Source organism: Lolium rigidum, chromosome 2 (assembly GCF_022539505.1).
Source record: "Lolium rigidum isolate FL_2022 chromosome 2, APGP_CSIRO_Lrig_0.1, whole genome shotgun sequence".
Taxonomy (NCBI): Eukaryota; Viridiplantae; Streptophyta; class Magnoliopsida; order Poales; family Poaceae; genus Lolium; species Lolium rigidum.
Window position 1 is genome coordinate 250,446,556 of NC_061509.1, and position 16,069 is coordinate 250,462,624.

The 16,069-nt window shown below is 46.2% G+C and overlaps 1 protein-coding gene across 1 annotated transcript; it reads right to left on the reverse strand.

Moving 5' to 3' along the window:
• Positions 1 to 7,064: 7,064 nt before the first annotated feature.
• Positions 7,065 to 9,646, reverse strand: LOC124690758. Its single transcript, XM_047224100.1, has 6 exons — positions 9,519 to 9,646; positions 9,277 to 9,429; positions 9,080 to 9,181; positions 8,232 to 8,967; positions 7,195 to 7,319; positions 7,065 to 7,107 (listed from the first exon to the last, which is right to left on the reverse strand). Exons 1-6 carry the CDS (start codon positions 9,566 to 9,568, stop codon positions 7,065 to 7,067), a joined length of 1,209 nt encoding a protein of 402 aa, XP_047080056.1. The 5' UTR covers positions 9,569 to 9,646.
• Positions 9,647 to 16,069: the final 6,423 nt, after the last annotated feature.

Here is a 16,069-nt window from a genome sequence, read left to right on the forward strand (position 1 = left end):
CATTGTAGACATCTTGCGATGATTCCAACAAAAGTAACAGCTGGATAACATGCCGTCTAATCGTGTTCCCTTAACATTATTTTGTTCGCAGTGCTGTTTTTTTTCCTTGGCATCCTTGATGATGTCGTTGGATCTTTCTATTGATAAATTGATTAAGAAGTCACTCGACTCCATCTGTCCTAATATAGTTGCCAATCCAAGTTTTTTTGAATGATTATGGTTTGACCGGGTTTAAAAAAAGTACCAATGCACCAAATTAGTATACATTGATATGTTTTAAAAAAAGATTCTGTTATAAACGCGATAAGCAAATAACGAAGAACGAAACAAGAACACACGCAGGGGACATAAGATTTTAACGTGAAAAACCCTCTCCAACAAAGAGAGGTAAAAACCACGGGCGTCAGCCAGCAAAATTTCACTATATCGGGGAGTGTTTACAAACACCGTGGGTTATCTTATAATCTGATAAATCCTAGCCGACGGCTTACAAGATGTATATATAGGCGGTGGCAACGATCCGTACCAAGTCTACCGGCGACGGGTCTCGCTCCGCTCGTCAGAAGTTAGCCTCCCTTTAGTATATGAATTTGGATCACAATATAACAGATTCAACTTTAAATATATTTCCATAATATATATATATTTAATTATGTATACATTGATTTGTTTTTTGGGAAATCATGGTAAAGTTTTTTACTAGTGCAACCGGCGGTTGTCCTAATTTAAACACTTATAAGTTTGACTAAGTTTCTAGAAAAGAGTGTCATTATTTACAATACCTAATTATAACATCATTACATTCCCCATCAACTATATTTTCATATTGCATTCATTTGATATTCTAGGTATTGCTATTTTTCTCTGTAAAATTGGTTAAATTTACCTAAGTTTGATTTAGACAAAGGTAGAATCCCAAGTATTTAGGAGGGGGTATACATTGTGCAAGGGAGATTACAGCTATATGCCTGCATACCTCCGGATCATGCCGCAACATGACAACAGCGAAGAGAGACATGAGGTTGATATACGTTTTGTTAACTAGCCAGTCCTGTTGGATATGTGAATACAAGAGGGGAATGAATATTTAATGTCAGGCAATATGGAATGTGAACATGATTTGTAAACTTTGTGTTTGTGCTGTTGGGCGCATCGACAGGAGAGCCGCGCGCTGCAGTCCTAGGAGTACATATACACCTCCTTGTCTGGAGTTTACATCCGCCCGCGAGAGAAGAGAGAATAGATCCATTGCTCCACCTGATTTCGTAGCTATAGAGGAATATCTCGAACAATGGAAAGTGAAGGCAAGACGATCAAGCCCCACACCTCAATCGGGGTTGTCTGCCGTAGCCAAGAATTTGCCAAAGCGCCATCCATGGGGCAGAAATACAAGACAACGAAGCAAGCAGGCGATTATACACCAGACAGCTCGCAAGAATTTGCCAAGGCGCCACATGTGGGGCAAAAATACGACGCCACGACGTGCCGGCCGCCTGTGCTACCGGAGTTGGGCGGCCGCTACCCCGAGCACGCCCTCCTCGCCACGCGGGGGTACATCTCGGAGCAGTGCAACACGACCACCGCCTACGGTGTCACCCGAGAAGGCAACATCATCCAGGCCTCCTTCTTCCCTGCAAAGCCTCCGGGCATGTCGCACATCTCTGTCTTCTGCCCGTCCGCCGGTAAGAGCCCCTTCCGCTGCGAGCCCACAGTCGTTTTTACCCACGACAAACTTATATTGTTTGCCGTCGCCTTGGGCCCGCACAGCGGCCACTTCTCTGAGGAAGGTGTCGAGCTCTTCATCTTCCAGGCCAACAACAAAGAACTAGACAGGCTTCCCAAACCCGAGAATTACACTCTCAGCTCCACAAATACTGGTCTTGTAAGCAGCCCGAACGGTGGCTATGTTGTGGCGGCTCTCAACGCTGAGCTCGCATCTCGGAGCTACAGCCTCTCCATCTTCTCCTCCGAAAACAAGTCCTCTGGCTGGCGTACGGTGTGTGTGCCCCGAAAGGCTTCCGCTGATGGCACTTGCCAAATGGCCTTCCTTCCGTTCAGGCAATCCAAGGTGATCTCGCTAACAGGTGCATACCTGGGCTGGGTCGATCTCTGGAGAGGCATCATAGTATGTGACGTCCTCTCCCCACAACCAGAACTCCAATATCTCGAATTCCCCGATCCGGTGCCTCGCAACGAGAAGTTTCAGTTCGAGTGCGACGCTGGATTCTTCAGGGATGTTTGTGGTAGCCCTGACGGCTCAATCAAGTTCGTTGAGATGGAGTACATCGAAGGCAACGACACGGCAAAATACAATTTTTATTTTAAGGCTGAAAGATGGACAGCCTCCGGCTCCACGTGTAGGCTCTTCCAGAAGAGCAAGCTCAAGGACAACACATTCGGAATACAGCATATAACAATTGCAGAGAGTTACAAACTCGACAGAGAAGAGTTCATGAAAATGTCAATGGGCAACCCTAGGTTGAACCCGTATCATGACTTGATGTACGTGATGGCAAGAAAGAGGCGCTACGATACAACTGGCCGTGTAGTTTCCATTGACATCAATAGGAAGACGCTAGATGGAGTGACGGAGACAGCCTACAGTTTCACAGAGACATACGGCGCCTGCACCTTCTCCAAGTATCTACAAATTCCAGGTACTCATCCCAAACACATCATATTTGATATTGATCTCAGAATACAAAAGGCACTGATAATATCGCCTGCACCTTTTGTTTTTTAGTTTTCTTTTCTTTTTTTTGGTTGTGTGCATCCGTAATGCTATTAGGGTGGTGCGTTGTTGCAGAGGCTGGGTGTAATTGGTATCTCTCGATATTAATATATTCCCTTTATCGAAAAAAATATCGACGCTTCCTTCCCCATACGTGATTAAGCTATTATTTCATTGCTGATGCAGGCTCTATCGCCGAGGAAGACCTGGCATTTGATTACCAGTTCGTGGCTTCTAGTTTGCAGGGCAGCGAGGTGGGTGGTTATGTTAGACAAGGCACGTCATCATGCACCAGCCAACCGAAGCCACATTCAGCTACCAGCATGTACAGCACATTGATGTCAGCAGTTTATAATTGGCACACTCATTTGGGCAGGCATAATCGTTAGGCTTTGTTTGGTAACAGTGGATTTCTGTGTTTGATAGCGTATTATTCAACGTATTTTGGGTGGACACCCAATTCTCTTCTCCAATCCTCAAAACACGAGTGTGAAAAACACGATGCCCACCTCGCGTCTAGGAAACTGGTCAATCCGATGTGTTTTCATAAGGGTATGTACAATGATTATATCTTAGGGATGCCATCTAGGATAATTGATGACATGGAGAAGAGAGAAAAAAAAAGAGGTTTGTCTTCTCATAGTTAAGAGATCATCTCTTAGCATCAATCTCTCTCACCACATATTTAGGGATGTCTCATTATAAGACTAAAAAATACTCCCTCCGATTCATATTAATTGACTTCAATATGGATGTATCTAGAACTAAAATGTGTCTAGATACATCCACATTAGAGTCAATTAATATGGACCGGAGGGAGTAACTCATTGTATATCATGTTTTGTTGTTATATCTAGACTAGGTGGTGAGGTCAAGATAAGAAGATCTTATCAACCATTGTGCATGCCCTAAGTTTATTTGGGCTTACACAACTAGACACCGGCCTGCCAAACAGAAGTAAGGTGTATTTTCGAGTAAGTGGATGGGCTGGTGTGATACACATGTATCTGCTTAAAATTGGCCTGCCAAACAAGGTCTTAAGAGTTCAAAGTATTGTTTTTAATTCTATACTGAGTGTCTTTGTGCAGATTCTGGTAGTGAATACCGTCTTTGAAGAAGCACTACCGTGTTCTTAGACCTCATCGTGTAGTTCAATATGTCAGCAAGGAAAAGTTCGACAAAAAAAAAACACTTCCGTGTTCTTTTAGAAAACTGCAGCAACGAGCCTTATGTTGTTAAAGCAACTATTTACGGTGTCCCAGTAATTTGCGTGGGCATCTTCTCTCAAATGTGCTTATGTGCTCAATATATTAAGGCAGTGTGGCTTAATGAATCCCCTCCTCCCTTTGTCCAATTAATCATGCATCTGCTCCCACATAATCCCCTATTTAGCTCCAGGCAGGAAGCACGGATTTTGTCTGCGAGGCATAGAAAAGAACTATGGAGCTACAAAAATAGAAAAAGTCAGGTAAGCTATAATAGTAACATTGTTTACTCTAGCAAGAACTATCAACTCTAGCAAAATGCAAATAATTGTCTCTTCACTCTAAAAAGGAAGCTAATAAAGTATAAAATGATAAACACCATTCAAGTGATAGAACAGCACAGTCTAGACAGTATGAACAAGCAAGCGACTTGTTCAAAAAAGCATACTCATGAAAATGAGGACCTGGCTCATGAAACGAAATAGCATACTAAAGCAGATAATAACAGTGAAACCATGACAATGAAAATGACGACCTGGCTCATGAAACGAAATAGCATACTAAAGCAGATAATAACAGTGAAACTATGACAATGAAAATGATGACCTGGCTCATGAACAATGAGTATGCTACTCATGAAAATAGCAGTCTAGACAGCATGACAAGTATTATCTATCTACTCATGAAAATAGCAGTCTACTCATGAAAATAGCACAGTCTACTCATGAAAATAGCAGTCTAAACTGACAAGTTTTTATGACTGATAGCATACTCATGAAAATGACGAAACAGATAAAATATAGCATCTCAAGCATTATCTATCTAGCAGCGTCCACAAAATAGCACATGAACATGATGAAACTAATTAAATAAAAGTCATGGTTCAACTAGCTATTTTCAGAACTAGCTATGTTTCAGCAAAATGCAAAACATGACAGCAATTCTAAGATAATACCCTAAGCAGTTGATAACAATGAAGTAAACAAAGACAAGAGTAACTCATAAGAGCTACTACTTAGAAATGACATTATTGGGAAAGATCTGCCTATTAACAATTCTTTGCCACAAATGCTACGCTACAGGATCGCTGACCAGCAGCGTACAGCTACAATATCACTACGCATTGCAGATTGTAACGAACAGCAGTAAAAACAAAATACTGCGCAGATAAGTGTTGGTGCTACATTGTTCAAATATCTAGCGCAACAATCTCCTAAATCAACATTGCCAATTATCTTCCACACCATGATACTTTTAGTTATAGTACAAACATGGAATTTGTACTAGACACCACTAACTCACTGCTTATATTTAGTTCGGTTCTGGCCGACAATTGACAAGCAATAAATCAAGTAACTCGATCTGATAAACTTGCAATACCATCAGAAAGTTGGGTGTTGCAAACATCTAGCGAGAGGATAGCCTACCACTAACGGCAAGTAACGAACAACACTTGTCCAGAAAAAATAAAACTGGCGATGGAAGCAAACTTATAACTTAACAAGTGAATAGATGGTTCAGAAAAATCATAGCGGTCAACTAGAGCACTTACAATTCATGAAGGCAGATAAATCACCAGATAAATGTTTACAATAAAGTTCATGGATAACAATTCATGAACGCAGATAAATCTAAGTGAATAAAGTTCATGGATAACAGAATTCTCAGAGTTTTGCAAATGAGTACATGTAACTTTCTAAATGAGTAATTCCAAATGAGTACATGTCTAATGTTTATACTGCCTGCTCCTCCCGAGGTGGACACTACTAACACCAACCAAATCACCAGATAAATGAACAGCAAACCGAACTTCCCCCTCCAGAGGTTTCGCTACTGCTGATGAATGTAGGCAATAGAATCAGAATTCACATAAGGTTTAGCTACTGCAGGTAATTCCACATAATTTCAAGGCAAGCAAGACAACAGCCAAACATTCTGATCAAAGCTGGACGCATACAACATCTAGAACAGGATCTAGCAAAATGCAAATAATTGTCTAGAAAAATGCAAATAATTGTCTCTTTACTCTACAAGGCAGCTAAACATTATCATGAAGTGAAATTTGTTACCAAAATAAATTACCAAATCATCCTTTAAGCAATATTAATAGACCTTTAAGCAATATTAACAGACAGCATTAGCAAACAGCTAAACATCGCTATTAATACACCCAAATCAAGTATCCTGAGCTGGAGAATAGTTCACGATTCATAAAAACAGAAGCATAAAAGCATCATCAGTCTGAAAAATCAGAGTGAGCAGCACACCTCTCGTTAAAGCCAAATGCATCACGAGGACAGGGAGAGACGTGAGTAGGCAAACATACCTTGGTCAAGATCTCAACGATGTAGAAGAAAGGCCCAGGAGGGGAGGTAGGGAGGTGGGAGAAGGTCGCAGGTCGATCCGGCAGGGGACGACCTCGATCTGCTGCAGCCTGAAGCGGCTGATTAGGATTAGGGATAGGGTCCTGAGACGCGTGGGAGAGAAGGGAGGGGAGATGGGGCGAGGAGGCTTAGCTCACTGGCCGGCGAGGTTAGCTCACTGGCGGCAGGGCGGGATCGGGCAAGCAGCAACTAGAGGTCGGGGAGGAACAGACGTCCGCGCTCGCAGTTGGGGAGAGAGGAGCAGACCTCAGCGCGCCCGCAGAGGAGAGCGAGGAGGGAAAGATGCGGCGGGAGAAGGAGGAGGGAGGCCGGAGAGGTGGAAGAAGCAGTGAAGTATGTGCCTAGTTTTTTTTTCTCGGATTAACATGGATTTTTTGGGGAATCTCTAATTAATTAGTATAATACATCAGGATTTCAGATAAAATGCTCAAAGTTCGATGTTCCACCAAAATCCTAGAATTACCAACAACCGAAATGCAACTTACATCCACCTAACAAAAAATGTCTTCACATTACAGTTTGGTGAACTTATCAAAGAACATCTCAACCAACAGAGCACGAATAACACAAACAAACTTCCTACCATCCACCCTGCTAGACCTAGCCAAGGAAAGATACAATGCAAAATAGCGTTGTGTGGCGGACTACCAAACAAACTAGGTAATTATCCTTAGCTTAAGAAGACTAGTTCGATGTACTATACATTATGGTGCTAATTCTGCGTTGACACTTTTGGAGGTAGGCTCATTGATAACCTGGATGCAAATTCTCCCAAACCTTCTCCAACCTTGAAAAAACATTAAACGCACATTCAATAATAGGATTACTTCAGTAGTTGTGATATTTACACATAGAAATCATATAAGGGGCTTACAGTTTTCCAATATCAAGATCAATGATCAAGCGGTGTACCACCTTCGACAGGAATTGGTCATAATGATGTGCCAAATAGTAATCTATCGCCTCAAGCGTCTCGATCGAACGGTTTCCGTCTGAAAGCTGTTTCAAAACATAGAAGTCTATCTTTATTAAATAGAAATACATGTGTAGTGATCAGAACCCAAACATACGTGTTAATCTAACCATTTTGTGATGTGGTTCACTAGGTATGGAATAATTAGAAACTAGCAAATCAAAGTAAACCGCCGATTGGAAAATGAGGGGCCATCTAGAGCTACAATGGTTCGTTTAGGCACATTGATGGATTTTGAATGGAGATATATCGAAAATAAACAATCCTAACTAAAACAACCATTAGTGGAAGTATAGGTATCAGGTTGGCCACCTACTATTGGTGAAAAATGAAGAGCACGAGAACGTTAGTGTATATAAATTTATGTAGCGCAGTCAAGTGAGGGCAACAACGCATATTAGTATAAGGTATTCTTGAATGGGAGACAATCGTTATACCACCAAAAATATAGTGAAACTATAATGAATATACATTTCATAGTCGACCTAGTGAAGTTAATTATTTATGTTGCACAATATGTGTGCCTACACCCATGCCGAGAATTTTGGCATGGAGGGAGTACTAATTTCTATGAACTTGGTCAAATTTAGGGAAGTTGACTCATGACAATACTAGCGGTACAATTAATAGAAAGTGCTTGGAACATTATTTAGACAATTCCGGCCCGAATCAGTGAGTTCACACTTTATCTCAAGGCTTACGCCCACAGAGCTCTACAGATTACAGAAGTCTCCAAAGTATGTATTTCAACCTAACAAAATTTGGTGCTTTTGGAACATTTGGCCTAAGCATGGAAATAATTCTATTGACAGTATTTCCAGTTCTACAGAAACAATTTGTTTGCTTCTGAGTGTACACAGATAATGGGCAATCTTGCAACTGTACACAAATGAAGCCGAACCGTCCATGCCATGATGCTGGAAAGCAGAGATGTGTACCTTGAGATGATCACCAGCATGCACTACAAAGTGACGCTGGAACAAGAGCAAGTCCATGCCATTATTACCATAAGGTGCTCGACCCAATTTACCATCATACACTTTCTTCAGTAGTTCATAGAACCTTGCGTCGGTTCTCCAGTCATTGAGTCCTCGCTTCGCTCTGTCTACAGAAACCGTAAATATATTCCTTTCGTTAATAGAAAGTACCTTATAGACCCTGATAAGATTGACTATCATATTGGATCTGCTCAAAGAGGGCAAAAAAGCCATGTGACGGCATATGAACTTGGTGAATTTGGAGTTGTAATGAACTGAAGAAGGTAAGGTCGCTGGAATATTGAGCATGCGCATGTCGCGGCCTAGGTCCTTGAAGAATGCTGGCTCGGTATCTGTGCGGGGTGTTAGCATGACTCTGAACTTGGGCAGAAGAATCTGAGCGAGCTTCTTAAAGTCCACTTGCATTGTCGCAAGGTTTACAGGTCCTGTTGCTGTTGGCTGTTCCAAGATGCGGCACTCTTGACGGCAGTTGTCAAGATTGACAATAACCAGGTGAGAGGCCTCGAATGAGCCTCCCCAGCTATTTCCTTTTGCGTGGCCTTCGACAAGGCAGTGAATAAAACCTTGCAACACCATCCTCCCCGCCGGAGTACAAACTGCTGTAGTGATACTATCAGGCAGCTCAAACGCTTCAACAGGAGGGTTCGTACTGAGGAAATCGTCCAGACTCTCGTGCCTGGAAGTATAAATAGCAACACACAATCATGTTCACTATAAAGGCATTAATGTTAATTTACTAAAGGTAAGTAGTAAATATTTTTCGATAAAGAGGTAAGTAGTAAATATACCTGCCAGGGTGGTTGTAAAACTGAATGCTGGTTACATTTCCATGGACAGGACTATCTACCCGTAGAAACATGTTGAAAGCCTCTAGAACCAACTGTTCTGAACTGATGGCCAAAAGAAAGAAACGTCTCATCTATTTGTTGCAAACAACTCATCATTTCATATCCCTTAATCGTCTTGATAAAAACTGAAGCATCACCTTTGCAAGTCTTGGAAGGAGAGGAGTGATGCAGCTTCCAAATTGTGACATTTAACATCATTGTAATCCACGCAAACAGTGGTGGCATTCCTCAACTCCATGGAGGCTACCTCGCCATGGTAGAACGCCACCAGCTCAGTCGGACGCCTGAACCTGCCAATGGAACAAAAGTATAGAAATCTGCATCATCGGGGGATAGAGGGCAAGATGAAAGCAAGAACCATTTGTTGACCCAGACATACTTGTGGAAGAACTGAACAAACATGTCCACCTCCCTCGGATCAAACTCCATCGAAGTGGCTTTGGGCAGCTGTGGTCCGCTCTATTCGAAGGCGCTATGGATACGGCTGGGCGAGTGAATCAATGGACTTGTTGCGTTGGATGACTGCTGATCTGAGTTGCTGGGGCTATAAGCAGTGCCCAATTTAGGCACAATCCTCGACGCGTCGTAGGTCGAAGAATGAACGAGTGCCCAGCGGATGACCGTTGAGTTCAGTCCGTCAAGTCAATGTGGCCACACCACACCACACCCTGCATAGTAAGTCTTTTCCACACACATTCACGCGTATGATGTCCGCGACGCGGGTTGTCGCTGCTGTGCCTTCTTGCGGAATTATCCTGCTGCAACAGTAGTTTATAGATCACGCCAAAAAAAAAACGCGGAATTATCCTGGTCGGTGTGGTGGCAGCGGCCATCCTCCTGGCACCGAGTTGGGGCGATGACGGCGCTCGTTGTCCTCTCCCGCGGCGTTGGTGCAGCGAAGGGACGGCGGCCACGGTGGATCCGGGGACCGCAAGATGCAGTGGCGCCTCCTTTCAATCTGATCCGGTCCCCATGGGGATCGGTTGGAGGGGATGGGCGGGCTCCTGCGGGCAGCGGTGTGCGGGCTTCGTTTGTGTCCCTTCCACTTCACGAGGGCGCCTGGAGTTTCTACTCTAGGCATGGCGGTGGTGGTCTTCTCTTCCGCCGGAGGAGATCGGCTAGTTGTGTGGCTAGCCGTGGCGGATCTCGCGATCTGTCGCCTAGCTCCCGATGGCGAGGCGCAGCTGCCGGTGAAAGCCGGCCCGGACTTCGGTCATGGCGGATGATGGCGGCGTGTTTCGTCGTTACCTTGTTGAAGGCATTGTCTCTGCAGCCTGCGTTCTTCGCCTGGGCTGCTCCGGGGGAAATCCTAGACCCGGGTCTCCCGGATCGGACGATGGCGGCGCGCAACGCCGTTCTCCCTGTTGGGGGCATCGTTTTTGGAGCATACAACGGATGGTGGTGGTGCTGAGGTGGGGCGGTGTGCTTTCGCTGTGTCGGCGTCGTCGAGTCGCCGCGGCATGGTGCAGTGGTGTCTCGGGACGGATGCAGTGTGATGGACTCGCGCAGGATGGTGGAGTCGTCTGGCACCGTGGCGGCATCGATGGCAGGCCTGGCATGGTCAATGCGATGATCTCTCTTGAAGATGGAGTCGAGGAAGACGGCGGTAGCAACTTCTATGGCGTAGGCGTTGGCGTATGCTGGGAGTCTGCATGACTGGATGTGCTTCTCATCTGCTATTGGGCGGCCTGGGAAGGCATTTGGTTTTGGTTGATGTGAGTTGGTGAATTGTCACCCCCTTCATCCCTCTGTAGGTTTAGCGAGGTGGCTTCGAGTTTGATCTTTTATATTGCTCTTGTAAGGTGTTGTGAATAATCTTAAAAAAAGCCGTGTACATTCTTTGGATGCAGAAACTGGAGCGATTTTTCCCCCATTTCTAAAAAAAAATGTGACAATAACAATCTAGCATGTGTATTGCACAAAAGAAAAAAAAAAGTAAATTGTCAAAAAAAAAATTGCGAAAGCATAGTAGAAGGGATTTTAGAGTGACCATAATAGATATAATAGAGAAATCTCAATTAGGATGAGCCGACAGCCTTTGTACGACGCAATTCAGTGTATTGGCTGCAAAATATATCCACTTTAGAATTATTTCCTTTTTGTATGTGCACTGATATTTTTATATTCAGTTGGCGTATTAATTTTATCATTTTTTTAGAGAATATGCATAGCTTTGTATTGCTTTTTTTTAGAGAATGTTGGCACTTTATTGACTAAGTAACATCAGTACAAAGTACATTCTGGATGCACTCCGGAATTACAGAAAGAGAGAGATTAGGAGGACGGAAACAAAAATTACTAGAATATGTATTCGCATAAATAGATAGGCAAACCATACAACCATAAATAATTGATAAAACGAATTTAACAAAACGCTCATAAAACATATAATGTAACATGATAGAATGAAGATTAGGAGGACGGTGGTACTCCAGGTTTAACAAGTTGGTCTCTCATCAAAGTGAAATATTATTTCTGTTAAAAGTGACTTTTCCATGTTAGCGAGACGCCTATAGCGAATTTTCATTGATAAGCAGAGAGAACATTATACAAGGGTCGTCTGACCTCGTAAATACGAGTCAGAACGAAACAAAAAAAAAAGGAGAGAAAAAAAAATCAACAGTTAAAATTGAGACTCAAGGCGTTTCGAGCCTCAGAGCATCTCCAGTCGCGTCCCCCAAACAGTCCCCCAAAGGGATTTGGGGCGCGCCGGACAAAAAAAGCGTTCCAGCCGCGTCCCCCAAAGCCCTTTTTTGTCCGGCGCGCCCCGATACGGTGTCCGGCGCCCCGAGCCCGTCCCCGTCCCACAGGGGACGCACCGGGGACGCCGGACACAACGAAAGCGAGGCCAACCGACGCGGGCCCGACCCGTCGGCGGCACAGAGGAAAATTCGTCTCACACTCCCGCCAAATCCCGCCGCTCCCGCCAAATCGCGCCTATACCGCCGCGCACAGGCCTCCCAAAACATATCCTGCCGCCGATTCATTTCTCCTATCCCGCCGATTTCTTTCTCCCTCCCGCCGTGCACCCGCCGCCGCCGCTACCCTCTCCCCATTCCATGGCGCCGCCGACAGCCCCCAAAAAGATGGCGAAGAAAGCGGCCAAGAAGCCGCCGGGCAATGCGACGATAGGGGCGAAAGCGCCGTTGAAAGGACACGGATGTCGCCTAGAGGGGGGGGGTGAATAGGCGATTTAAAACTTTTACGAGATGGGCTTAACAAATGCGGAATAAAACTAGAGTTTACTTTGTCAAGCCCAAAGCCTATATACTATTGTTCACCTATGTGCACCAACAAGTTATTCTAAGCAATGGTTCACCTATGTGCACCAACAACTTATGCTAAGCAATACAAGCAAGTATGAGATAGCAAGATATGTATAACTTCAAGCACGATGGCTATCACAAGGTAAAGTGCATAAGTAAAGAGCTCGGGTATAGAGATAACCGAGGCACGCGGGAGACGATGATTTATCCCGGAGTTCACACTCTTGCGAGTGCTAATCTCCGGTGGAGAGGTGCGGTTGCTTAGTGCTCCCGAACGCCACAAGAGGCTCACCTTGAGGTGTGGTTGCTCGATGCACACCAACGCCACAAAGGCCTCACCCCAAGATGCGGTACTCACACCACACACCGAACGCCACGAAGGCGCCTCACCTAAATCTCCGGTGACCCTCGCCACGAAGGCCTAGGTCACGGTTCCACTAAGGGATTTCCTTCGAGGCGGAAACCGGGCCTTACACAAAGATTGGGGCACACATCCACAACTTAATTGGAGGCTCCCAACAAATCGCCACAAAGGCGTAGAATCCGTCTAGGGTTCCAAGAACCCAAGAGTAACAACCTTCTTCCTTTCACCACCACGAATCACCGTGGAGAACTCAAACCGATGCACCAAATGCAATGGCAAGAACACCACAAAGATGCTCAAGTCCTTCTCTCTCAAATTCCAACAAAGCTACAAAAGCTATTGGGGGAATAAGAGAGGAAGAACAAAAGAAGAACACAAAGTTCCCCAAAATTCCCAAGATCTAGATCCCAAGATCTAGATCCCAAAGATTCACTCACAAAGAGATGATTTGGTTTGGTCAAAGTGTGGATCTAGATCCCCTCAATCTTTCTCTCAAATAGATGCAAGAATCATGGGAAGGGGAGAGAGATCTCAAGCTTCAAAATGTCAACAACAATGGAGGAGAGAGGCTTGAGAGAGGAGGAGGAAGAAGCAACCCAAAAAGGTGAGAGAAAGGGGCTTAAATAGCAGGCCCTATTTTTCTGCCCGTTGGAGGCGCTGAGGGCTGGGAGGGGGAGGCCGGAGGTACCGGCCAGGAAGGGCCGGTACTACCGGCCATGGTAGAGCAGCGCGGCGAGGCTTGGGGCGCGCGGGCCGGGAGGGGAGGCCGGAGCCTCCGGCCGGGGTACCGGCCAAGGTACCGCCGGGGCTCCAACCTCCCTGGCACATGTACTGAGCCACAATTGGCTCCCGGTACCACGGGCGGTACCAAGCCCGGAGGCTCCGGCCGCTGCGTGGTCGGTGGTACCGCCCGCACCACCGCCGGCGACCACCCCTCCTCTTCTTTTCTTTTCTTCTCTTTTTCTTCTTTCTTTTAAACTCAAATATGGAAATGCGAATATCTTGAGATTGAAGAATCAGAACGAGATGAAACTAATTTTGTTGGAAAGAGGACAACAAGAGCTACCCAACAAAAAGTGGAAATATGGAAATCAGTGGGGGGTGATTTTCTATGATTTTTAGAGGTGCAATACCTCAACATGAGAAACCGAGAAAATCACCAAACTCGAAAACGCAACAAGTGATCTATGCAAAATCCGTTTTCGATGAACTAGAGCTTGTCATGAGAATAAGCACAAGCTCTAAAACATCACATGGATAAGATCTAAATAACAACCAAGAAAGATGATGCAAGGATGCAAAGGTTTGAGCTCTCTCCGAACGATACGATCGAGTTACTCACTCGAGAGCCCTCTTGATAGTACGGCAACTAAACTATAAACCGGTCTCCAACTACACCATGAGACCGGTGAGAAAGAAACTCTATCAAGAGCAAACCTTAACCTTGCGCATTCCACTTGATCTCGATGATGACGATCTTGACCACAACAAGATGGAACGCCTTTCTTGATTGTGCTTGCTTGACGAAGTCTTGTAGATTGCTCCCCCATAATCCACCATGGGAGAGCTTCTTCTTCGGCGCATCTTCTCAAATCCATGAACACCATATGGATGGCAAGCTTCAAGCATATGATCTCTTCGAGTTAGATCATCTTGAACTTGCACATGATTTCTTCATTCTTCATCATGTTGATGTCTTGAGATAACTTGAGGGCTCACTTCATCTTCATCTTCAAGACATACTTGACACTTGATATCCTTCATCAATTTCTTCTTATTGCAACCTTGAAGCCAACATATGGTTCAAGCATTGCCTATGGACAACTCCTACAAATATAACTCAATGCAAACATTAGTCCATAGGGATTGTCATTAATTACCAAAACCACACATGGGGGCTCCATGCACTTTCAGCCGTTCGCGAAGCCGCGGAAGGTGCCGGCTGCGAAGAAGAAGCCTGAAGGCATGACCGAAGATGAATGGCAGCAAGATTGCCTGCGCCGGAAGCTATCGACGGCGGAGCGGAAAGGACCGGAGGGCGGCGGAGCCGGAGAAGAAGGCTCGGCGGCGCGCCGGCACCGGCCGCATAATCGCCGGGTGTATCGCCGCCACCAACGCGAGCCCATATAGTACGAACGTGCCGGTGTACGTTCCGGGAGTCTTCTCTCCGTCGCAAGCCGCCTTCTACAACGACGGCCCCTCCGCCACTCCCGGGTGCGTGACGCCTAACTTGTCGCCGCACTACCGGGATGCGCCGCCGCACGGCGGCTTCAACCCCAACAACCTCTACTCCCCGGCGTACGAGCAACGCGAGCCGGGACCCGGTCCGGACGGCGGCCCTTTCACCGGCCGCAGGGGTCCGCTCGAATACGACGGCGCCGGTGCTGAGGAGGACGACGGGGTTGAGGAGGAGGACGACGAGGAAGAGGACGGGGTGGAGGACAACGAGGAGGACGACGTTGAGGACGAAGAGGGCGGCGAGGAAGAGGGCGGCGAGGAAGAGGACGACGAGGGTGCCGGTGACGATGATCTCATGGAGGTAGACGCGGACGGCGTGAGGACGAAGAAGAAGAAGAAGAAGGCGTCGGGCACACGAGGCCCGAAGTGGACGGTTCTGGAAGATCTTTGTCTGTGCGAGTCGTGGGCGACGGTGAGCCATGACTCCATCATCGGCGCCAACCAAAAAGGCGGGAAGTATTGGGCGAGGATCAAGGCCGAGTTCGATGAGCGCAAGCCGATCAACAGCGACTACCGGAAAGTGCCAATGAAGAGGAGCCGAAGGCAATGTCGACGCGATGGGCCATCATCCGGCGTCGGTGAACTCCTTCCATGGGTACCATCACGACTTAGAGACCAGAGGCGACAGCGGCGCCGACGTCGGCCAACCGGTACGACCTGTTTCTTCCATAATCCGTAGCGCCCACATTGTGTTCGATGAAATGACTCGCTTTCTTTGGTTAGTTTGATCGGGCTATGGAATTGTACGCCAAGTACTCGGATGGTCACAAGTCTTTCGCGATGACGCATTGCTATGGCAAGCTCAAAATGAATGAGAAATGGAAGTTGACGCGCCTGTCGTTGTGCAAGGGGAAGGACGCCATTGATCTGGACGCGCCGCTGGCAACGTCGGCAGGGCGTCCCTGCGGCAACAAGGCTGCCAAGGCCGCCTTGGCCGACGCTGCGTCGTCCGAGAAGACGCGAGCGTCGATCACGAAATGCCTCGCCGACGTCTCCTCGACCTTTATCTCCCGCGACAAGAAGGCCGACCAAAGGTGGGCCGAGCTGCTCAAGAGGCAAGAG

What these genes read in the sequence shown, in the direction of transcription:
- LOC124690758 (XM_047224100.1), bottom strand. Translation starts at nt 9,568, where the DNA reads ATGGAGTTTGATCCGAGGGAGGTGGACATGTTTGTTCAGTTCTTCCAC. An exon ending in ATGCTGGTGATCATCTCAAG is followed by an intron (nt 7,320 to 8,231) that starts GTACACATCTCT and finishes GTTTTGAAACAG; the next exon opens with CTTTCAGACGGAAACCGTTC. An exon ending in GATCTTGATATTGGAAAACT is followed by an intron (nt 7,108 to 7,194) that starts GTAAGCCCCTTA and finishes TGTTTTTTCAAG; the next exon opens with GTTGGAGAAGGTTTGGGAGA.